General features: G+C 46.7%; 1 protein-coding gene across 1 annotated transcript in view; it reads right to left on the bottom strand.

Moving 5' to 3' along the window:
• Positions 1-2,522: 2,522 nt before the first annotated feature.
• The window catches only part of LOC306919212 (uncharacterized protein), a gene marked incomplete at its 3' end in the record, with an annotated part of 54,376 nt that continues 46,716 nt past the window's right edge, over positions 2,523-10,182 (bottom strand). The window contains exons 11-12 of the mRNA XM_079532032.1: positions 9,461-9,662; positions 2,523-2,614 (exon numbers count right to left, since the gene is read on the bottom strand). Coding sequence (XP_079388158.1) covers positions 2,523-2,614; positions 9,461-9,662 — 294 coding nt within the window. The remainder of the gene's footprint in view (positions 2,615-9,460; positions 9,663-10,182) is intronic.

Here is a 10,182-nt window from a genome sequence, read left to right as displayed (position 1 = left end):
CTGGTGGGCACAAGCTGCATTCAATAACCAATTACTGTCTAACTGTAGATGGGATCAATGTTTACTGTTTTCCTCGTAAAAGTACACATTCAGGGCTTTCATTCGGTGTATAGGATGTATAGGATATTTATTGGGTTCAATTTTATATCTGCCTGTCAATGTCTCTGACTTTAAACCATCCATAACTCTGCTCGCTGTTCAAGATAACCACTTCCAGGCAAATGCAGGTGTTGCAAAAAGGTCAATATCTCCAGAATGGAACATGGTAAAATCAAAACGTATTTTTTTAATTGAAGTGGACAAGTTCAGCTTTCTTTTGATGTAGGCGTGTGATTCTCGCTATAAGAGAACATTTTACTGTGGGCCCCCGAACAAGGCCTTTGTGCAATGTTAAACGGCAGCAACATCCAAATAGGCCTGTTGAGATCTTGCAGCAATCAAAGTGTTAAATCATTTTTATCCCACAATTTTGTAACCCATTTTTCACCCCTGTGTCAATTATCTAATGTGATCAATTATCTAATGTGATCCTGGGCTCTACACACCCTCCGCCAACCTGTTATCTAATGTGATCAATTATCTAATGTGACCCTGGGCTCTACACACCCTCCACCAACCTGTTATCTAATGTGATGCTGGGCTCTACACACCCTCCACCAACCTGTTATCTAATGTGATCCTGGGCTCTACACACCCTCCACCAACCTGTTATCTAATGTGATCCTGGGCTCTACACACCCTCCCCCAACCTGTTATCTAATGTGATCAATTATCTAATGTGACCCTGGGCTCTACACACCCTCCGCCAACCTGTTATCTAATGTGATGCTGGGCTCTACACACCCTCCACCAACCTGTTATCTAATGTGATCCTGGGCTCTACACACCCTCCCCCAACCTGTTATCTAATGTGACCCTGGGCTCTACACACCCTCCACCAACCTGTTATCTAATGTGATGCTGGGCTCTACACACCCTCCCCCAACCTGTTATCTAATGTGATGCTGGGCTCTACACACCCTCCGCCAACCTGTTATCTAATGTGACCCTGGGCTCTACACACCCTCCACCAACCTGTTATCTAATGTGATCCTGGGCTCTACACACCCTCCCCCAACCTGTTATCTAATGTGATGCTGGGCTCTACACACCCTCCACCAACCTGTTATCTAATGTGATCCTGGGCTCTACACACCCTCCCCCAACCTGTTATCTAATGTGATCCTGGGCTCTACACACCCTCCGCCAACCTGTTATCTAATGTGATCCTGGGCTCTACACACCCTCCCCCAACCTGTTATCTAATGTGATGCTGGGCTCTACACACCCTCCACCAACCTGTTATCTAATGTGATCCTGGGCTCTACACACCCTCCCCCAACCTGTTATCTAATGTGATCCTGGGCTCTACACACCCTCCCCCAACCTGTTATCTAATGTGATGCTGGGCTCTACACACCCTCCACCAACCTGTTATCTAATGTGACCCTGGGCTCTACACACCCTCCCCCAACCTGTTATCTAATGTGATCCTGGGCTCTACACACCCTCCCCCAACCTGTTATCTAATGTGATCCTGGGCTCTACACACCCTCCCCCAACCTGTTATCTAATGTGATGCTGGGCTCTACACACCCTCCACCAACCTGTTATCTAATGTGATGCTGGGCTCTACACACCCTCCGCCAACCTGTTATCTAATGTGATCCTGGGCTCTACACACCCTCCACCAACCTGTTATCTAATGTGATGCTGGGCTCTACACACCCTCCGCCAACCTGTTATCTAATGTGATCTAGTCTAGTCTAGTTTTAGTCGATTGAATATCGTTAAAGGACCACTTCACCACTTTTCAACATCTCTTCATATAATTGGTCCTCACTAATGTTCATGATAAAATACCACCATTTCTTCCTACTCGGTCTGTGTCTCATAGGAGGGCTTTGGGCAGTTCGGACACCCGTCCACCAGTGACATCATTAGGCAGATTTTTTTTTTAAACAAGATTTGTTTTCAAATATATTTAGATTTGTATTATCATGAGAACGATGGCTTCAACTTTTGCATTGCAACATTTCAGGAAAAGAAAGCCTGCCGTTTTTAATAGCTTGGATTCACCATCGATGATGTCACTGGTGGACGGGTTTCTGAACTGGCCACAGCCTTCCTATGAGACACAGACCGAGTAGGAAAAAATGGTGGTGTTTTATCATGAACATTAGTGAGGACCAATTATAGGAAGAGAAGTTGAAAAGTGGTGAAGTGGTCCTTTAAGATTTTAGCATCGAATGCGTGATTTTACACTTGGCTGCACGCTGAAAATAGCCGATCTACAAGCTCACAGTGCAGTGGGAGTATTTTACTGTGTACTTACTGTCCATTCATAGTAATAGTATTGTACTGTATATTTTACTGTACTTACTGTCCGTTCAGAGTAATATTATTTTACTGTATATTTTACGGTGTACTACTACTTACTGTCCGTTCAGAGTAATAGTATTTTACTGTATATTTTACTGTACTTACTGTCCGTTCCCGTCCTGAATGTCCACGGCACACTGGAGGTCAGCGTTTCCGATCAGCAGTCGTAAACATTCTGAATGTCCGTTTGTGGCTGTTGGGATGAACAATAAAACATTCTGAATGTCCGTTTGTGGCTGTTGGGATGAACAATAAAACATTCTGAATGTCCGTTTGTGGCTGTTGGGATGAACAATAAAACATTCTGAATGTCCGTTTGTGGCTGTTGGGATGAACAATAAAACATTCTGAATGTCCGTTTGTGGCTGTTGGGATGAACAATAAAACATTCTGAATGTCCGTTTGTGGCTGTTGGGATGAACAATAAAACATTCTGAATGTCCGTTTGTGGCTGTTGGGATGAACAATAAAACATTCTGAATGTCCGTTTGTGGCTGTTGGGATGAACAATAAAACATTCTGAATGTCCGTTTGTGGCTGTTGGGATGAACAATAAAACATTCTGAATGTCCGTTTGTGGCTGTTGGGATGAACAATAAAACATTCTGAATGTCCGTTTGTGGCTGTTGGGATGAACAATAAAACATTCTGAATGTCCGTTTGTGGCTGTTGGGATGAACAATAAAACATTCTGAATGTCCGTTTGTGGCTGTTGGGATGAACAATAAAACATTCTGAATGTCCGTTTGTGGCTGTTGGGATGAACAATAAAACATTCTGAATGTCCGTTTGTGGCTGTTGGGATGAACAATAAAACATTCTGAATGTCCGTTTGTGGCTGTTGGGATGAACAATAAAACATTCTGAATGTCCGTTTGTGGCTGTTGGGATGAACAATAAAACACATTCTGAAACAGCACTATTAGTCATTCAATGAAAAAAAAAAAAACTTTTATTTGTAGGTTTTCTGAGCTCAGTTGCACCCTAAAAACCTGAACTTTAAAACAGATTTTCTGTGGTCTGGGGTTTTCTGGCTCAAAAACCAAGTGCTCTGATTTGGCTTAATAATAATAATAATAATAATACTAATCATTTTTATTGGCCAGTCTGTTTAATGCTGCGATGGCTGAGGAGACAAAACTCCTACTAAAACAGACCTTTTTCCATGTTTGGACTGGAAGGTGGAGATGTACTTGCAGCGTGGATGGGCGTGCGTTTCAGTGTAGTCCTTGACCAGCATGGAGGTATGTATGGTTACCTGCAGCATGTAGTCCTTGACCAGCATGGAGGTATGTATGGTTACCTGCAGCATGTAGTCCTTGACCAGCATGGAGGTATGTATGGTTACCTGCAGCATGTAGTCCTTGACCAGCATGGAGGTATGTATGGTTACCTGCAGCATGTAGTCTTGACCAGCATGGAGGTATGTATGGTTACCTGCAGCATGTAGTCCTTGACCAGCATGGAGGTATGTATGGTTACCTGCAGCATGTAGTCTTGACCAGCATGGAGGTATGTATGGTTACCTGCAGCATGTAGTCCTTGACCAGCATGGAGGTATGTATGGTTACCTGCAGCATGTAGTCCTTGACCAGCATGGAGGTATGTATGGTTACCTGCAGCATGTAGTCCTTGACCAGCATGGAGGTATGTATGGTTACCTGCAGCATGTAGTCCTTGACCAGCATGGAGGTATGTATGGTTACCTGCAGCATGTAGTCCTTGACCAGCATGGAGGTATGTATGGTTACCTGCAGCATGTAGTCTTGACCAGCATGGAGGTATGTATGGTTACCTGCAGCATGTAGTCCTTGACCAGCATGGAGGTATGTATGGTTACCTGCAGCATGTAGTCCTTGACCAGCATGGAGGTATGTATGGTTACCTGCAGCATGTAGTCTTGACCAGCATGGAGGTATGTATGGTTACCTGCAGCGTGTAGTCTTGACCAGCATGGAGGTATGTATGGTTACCTGCAGCATGTAGTCTTGACCAGCATGGAGGTATGTATGGTTACCTGCAGCGTGTAGTCTTGACCAGCATGGAGGTATGTATGGTTACCTGCAGCATGTAGTCTTGACCAGCATGGAGGTATGTATGGTTACTTGCAGCATGTAGTCCTTGACCAGCATGGAGGTATGTATGGTTACCTGCAGCATGTAGTCTTGACCAGCATGGAGGTATGTATGGTTACCTGCAGCGTGTAGTCTTGACCAGCATGGAGGTATGTATGGTTACCTGCAGCATGTAGTCTTGACCAGCATGGAGGTATGTATGGTTACTTGCAGCATGTAGTCCTTGACCAGCATGGAGGTATGTATGGTTACCTGCAGCATGTAGTCTTGACCAGCATGGAGGTATGTATGGTTACCTGCAGCGTGTAGTCTTGACCAGCATGGAGGTATGTATGGTTACCTGCAGCGTGTAGTCTTGACCAGCATGGAGGTATGTATGGTTACCTGCAGCATGTAGTCCTTGACCAGCATGGAGGTATGTATGGTTACCTGCAGCATGTAGTCTTGACCAGCATGGAGGTATGTATGGTTACCTGCAGCGTGTAGTCTTGACCAGCATGGAGGTATGTATGGTTACCTGCAGCATGTAGTCCTTGACCAGCATGGAGGTATGTATGGTTACCTGCAGCATGTAGTCTTGACCAGCATGGAGGTATGTATGGTTACCTGCAGCATGTAGTCTTGACCAGCATGGAGGTATGTATGGTTACCTGCAGCATGTAGTCTTGACCAGCATGGAGGTATGTATGGTTACCTGCAGCATGTAGTCCTTGACCAGCATGGAGGTATGTATGGTTACCTGCAGCATGTAGTCTTGACCAGCATGGAGGTATGTATGGTTACCTGCAGCATGTAGTCCTTGACCAGCATGGAGGTATGTATGGTTACCTGCAGCATGTAGTCCTTGACCAGCATGGAGGTATGTATGGTTACCTGCAGCATGTAGTCTTGACCAGCATGGAGGTATGTATGGTTACCTGCAGCATGTAGTCCTTGACCAGCATGGAGGTATGTATGGTTACCTGCAGCATGTAGTCCTTGACCAGCATGGAGGTATGTATGGTTACCTGCAGCGTGTAGTCTTGACCAGCATGGAGGTATGTATGGTTACCTGCAGCATGTAGTCCTTGACCAGCATGGAGGTATGTATGGTTACCTGCAGCATGTAGTCTTGACCAGCATGGAGGTATGTATGGTTACCTGCAGCATGTAGTCTTGACCAGCATGGAGGTATGTATGGTTACCTGCAGCATGTAGTCTTGACCAGCATGGAGGTATGTATGGTTACCTGCAGCATGTAGTCCTTGACCAGCATGGAGGTATGTATGGTTACCTGCAGCATGTAGTCCTTGACCAGCATGGAGGTATGTATGGTTACCTGCAGCATGTAGTCTTGACCAGCATGGAGGTATGTATGGTTACCTGCAGCATGTAGTCTTGACCAGCATGGAGGTATGTATGGTTACCTGCAGCGTGTAGTCTTGACCAGCATGGAGGTATGTATGGTTACCTGCAGCATGTAGTCTTGACCAGCATGGAGGTATGTATGGTTACCTGCAGCATGTAGTCTTGACCAGCATGGAGGTATGTATGGTTACCTGCAGCGTGTAGTCTTGACCAGCATGGAGGTATGTATGGTTACCTGCAGCATGTAGTCCTTGACCAGCATGGAGGTATGTATGGTTACCTGCAGCATGTAGTCCTTGACCAGCATGGAGGTATGTATGGTTACCTGCAGCATGTAGTCTTGACCAGCATGGAGGTATGTATGGTTACCTGCAGTGTGTAGTCTTGACCAGCATGGAGGTATGTATGGTTACCTGCAGCATGTAGTCTTGACCAGCATGGAGGTATGTATGGTTACCTGCAGTGTGTAGTCTTGACCAGCATGGAGGTATGTATGGTTACCTGCAGCGTGTAGTCTTGACCAGCATGGAGGTATGTATGGTTACCTGCAGCGTGTAGTCTTGACCAGCATGGAGGTATGTATGGTTACTTGCAGCATGTAGTCCTTGACCAGCATGGAGGTATGTATGGTTACCTGCAGCATGTAGTCCTTGACCAGCATGGAGGTATGTATGGTTACCTGCAGCATGTAGTCCTTGACCAGCATGGAGGTATGTATGGTTACCTGCAGCATGTAGTCCTTGACCAGCATGGAGGTATGTATGGTTACCTGCAGTGTGTAGTCTTGACCAGCATGGAGGTATGTATGGTTACCTGCAGCATGTAGTCTTGACCAGCATGGAGGTATGTATGGTTACCTGCAGCATGTAGTCTTGACCAGCATGGAGGTATGTATGGTTACCTGCAGCATGTAGTCCTTGACCAGCATGGAGGTATGTATGGTTACCTGCAGCATGTAGTCCTTGACCAGCATGGAGGTATGTATGGTTACCTGCAGCATGTAGTCTTGACCAGCATGGAGGTATGTATGGTTACCTGCAGCATGTAGTCCTTGACCAGCATGGAGGTATGTATGGTTACCTGCAGCATGTAGTCCTTGACCAGCATGGAGGTATGTATGGTTACCTGCAGCATGTAGTCCTTGACCAGCATGGAGGTATGTATGGTTACCTGCAGCATGTAGTCTTGACCAGCATGGAGGTATGTATGGTTACCTGCAGCATGTAGTCTTGACCAGCATGGAGGTATGTATGGTTACCTGCAGCATGTAGTCTTGACCAGCATGGAGGTATGTATGGTTACCTGCAGCATGTAGTCTTGACCAGCATGGAGGTATGTATGGTTACCTGCAGCATGTAGTCCTTGACCAGCATGGAGGTATGTATGGTTACCTGCAGCGTGTAGTCCTTGACCAGCATGGAGGTATGTATGGTTACCTGCAGCATGTAGTCCTTGACCAGCATGGAGGTATGTATGGTTACCTGCAGCATGTAGTCTTGACCAGCATGGAGGTATGTATGGTTACCTGCAGCGTGTAGTCTTGACCAGCATGGAGGTATGTATGGTTACCTGCAGCATGTAGTCTTGACCAGCATGGAGGTATGTATGGTTACCTGCAGCATGTAGTCTTGACCAGCATGGAGGTATGTATGGTTACCTGCAGCATGTAGTCTTGACCAGCATGGAGGTATGTATGGTTACCTGCAGCATGTAGTCTTGACCAGCATGGAGGTATGTATGGTTACCTGCAGCATGTAGTCCTTGACCAGCATGGAGGTATGTATGGTTACCTGCAGCATGTAGTCTTGACCAGCATGGAGGTATGTATGGTTACCTGCAGCATGTAGTCTTGACCAGCATGGAGGTATGTATGGTTACCTGCAGCATGTAGTCTTGACCAGCATGGAGGTATGTATGGTTACCTGCAGCATGTAGTCCTTGACCAGCATGGAGGTATGTATGGTTACCTGCAGCATGTAGTCCTTGACCAGCATGGAGGTATGTATGGTTACCTGCAGTGTGTAGTCCTTGACCAGCATGGAGGTATGTATGGTTACCTGCAGCATGTAGTCCTTGACCAGCATGGAGGTATGTATGGTTACTTGCAGCATGTAGTCTTGACCAGCATGGAGGTATGTATGGTTACCTGCAGCATGTAGTCCTTGACCAGCATGGAGGTATGTATGGTTACCTGCAGCATGTAGTCTTGACCAGCATGGAGGTATGTATGGTTACCTGCAGCATGTAGTCCTTGACCAGCATGGAGGTATGTATGGTTACCTGCAGCATGTAGTCCTTGACCAGCATGGAGGTATGTATGGTTACCTGCAGCATGTAGTCCTTGACCAGCATGGAGGTATGTATGGTTACCTGCAGCATGTAGTCCTTGACCAGCATGGAGGTATGTATGGTTACCTGCAGCATGTAGTCCTTGACCAGCATGGAGGTATGTATGGTTACCTGCAGCATGTAGTCTTTGACCAGCATGGAGGTATGTATGGTTACCTGCAGCATGTAGTCTTGACCAGCATGGAGGTATGTATGGTTACCTGCAGCATGTAGTCCTTGACCAGCATGGAGGTATGTATGGTTACCTGCAGCATGTAGTCCTTGACCAGCATGGAGGTATGTATGGTTACCTGCAGCGTGTAGTCTTGACCAGCATGGAGGTATGTATGGTTACCTGCAGTGTGTAGTCCTTGACCAGCATGGAGGTATGTATGGTTACCTGCAGTGTGTAGTCCTTGACCAGCATGGAGGTATGTATGGTTACCTGCAGCGTGTAGTCCTTGACCAGCATGGAGGTATGTATGGTTACCTGCAGCATGTAGTCTTGACCAGCATGGAGGTATGTATGGTTACCTGCAGCATGTAGTCCTTGACCAGCATGGAGGTATGTATGGTTACCTGCAGCATGTAGTCTTGACCAGCATGGAGGTATGTATGGTTACCTGCAGCATGTAGTCCTTGACCAGCATGGAGGTATGTATGGTTACCTGCAGCATGTAGTCTTGACCAGCATGGAGGTATGTATGGTTACCTGCAGTGTGTAGTCCTTGACCAGCATGGAGGTATGTATGGTTACCTGCAGTGTGTAGTCCTTGACCAGCATGGAGGTATGTATGGTTACCTGCAGTGTGTAGTCTTGACCATCATGGAGGTATGTATGGTTACCTGCAGCATGTAGTCTTGACCAGCATGGAGGTATGTATGGTTACCTGCAGTGTGTAGTCTTGACCAGCATGGAGGTATGTATGGTTACCTGCAGTGTGTAGTCTTGACCAGCATGGAGGTATGTATGGTTACCTGCAGCATGTAGTCCTTGACCAGCATGGAGGTATGTATGGTTACCTGCAGCATGTAGTCCTTGACCAGCATGGAGGTATGTATGGTTACCTGCAGCATGTAGTCTTGACCAGCATGGAGGTATGTATGGTTACCTGCAGCGTGTAGTCTTGACCAGCATGGAGGTATGTATGGTTACCTGCAGTGTGTAGTCTTGACCAGCATGGAGGTATGTATGGTTACCTGCAGTGTGTAGTCTTGACCAGCATGGAGGTATGTATGGTTACCTGCAGCATGTAGTCTTTGACCAGCATGGAGGTATGTATGGTTACCTGCAGCGTGGATGGGCGTGCGTTTCAGCGTGTAGTCCTTGACCAGGATGGAGGCCCCCTGGTTGATGAGGACGTCCACACACTCCACGTGGCCCCTGAAGGCCGCCAGGTCCAGCGGCGTCCGGCCCTGGGCCGTCCTCACGTCCAGGTCCAGGAGAGACTGGACCAGCACCTCCATGGCCTGGTGGTGACCGTGGTACGCCTGACCCACACAGCACAATACTATCACCGTTAGTAGACCGTGGTACACCTGACCCACACAGCACAATACTATCACTGTTAGTAGAGACCGTGGTACACCTGAACCACACAGCACAATACTATCACCGTTAGTAGACCGTGGTACACCTGACCCACACAGCACAATACTATCACTGTTAGTAGAGACCGTGGTACACCTGAACCACACAGCACAATACTATCACCGTTAGTAGAGACCGTGGTACACCTGAACCACACAGCACAATACTATCACCGTTAGTAGAGACCGTGGTACACCTGAACCACACAGCACAATACTATCACCGTTAGTAGAGACCGTGGTACACCTGAACCACACAGCACAATACTATCACCGTTAGTAGAGACCGTGGTACACCTGAACCACACAGCACAATACTATCACCGTTAGTAGAGAGAGTGGTACACCTGACCCACACAGCACAATACTATCACCGTTAGTAAAGAAAACCGATACCAAAACAAATGTTTTTAATATGTAA

This window comes from Electrona antarctica (assembly GCF_951216825.1).
Source record: "Electrona antarctica genome assembly, contig: scaffold_655, whole genome shotgun sequence".
Classification (NCBI taxonomy): Eukaryota; Metazoa; Chordata; class Actinopteri; order Myctophiformes; family Myctophidae; genus Electrona; species Electrona antarctica.
This window is presented reverse-complemented; position numbering and strand designations above follow the sequence as displayed.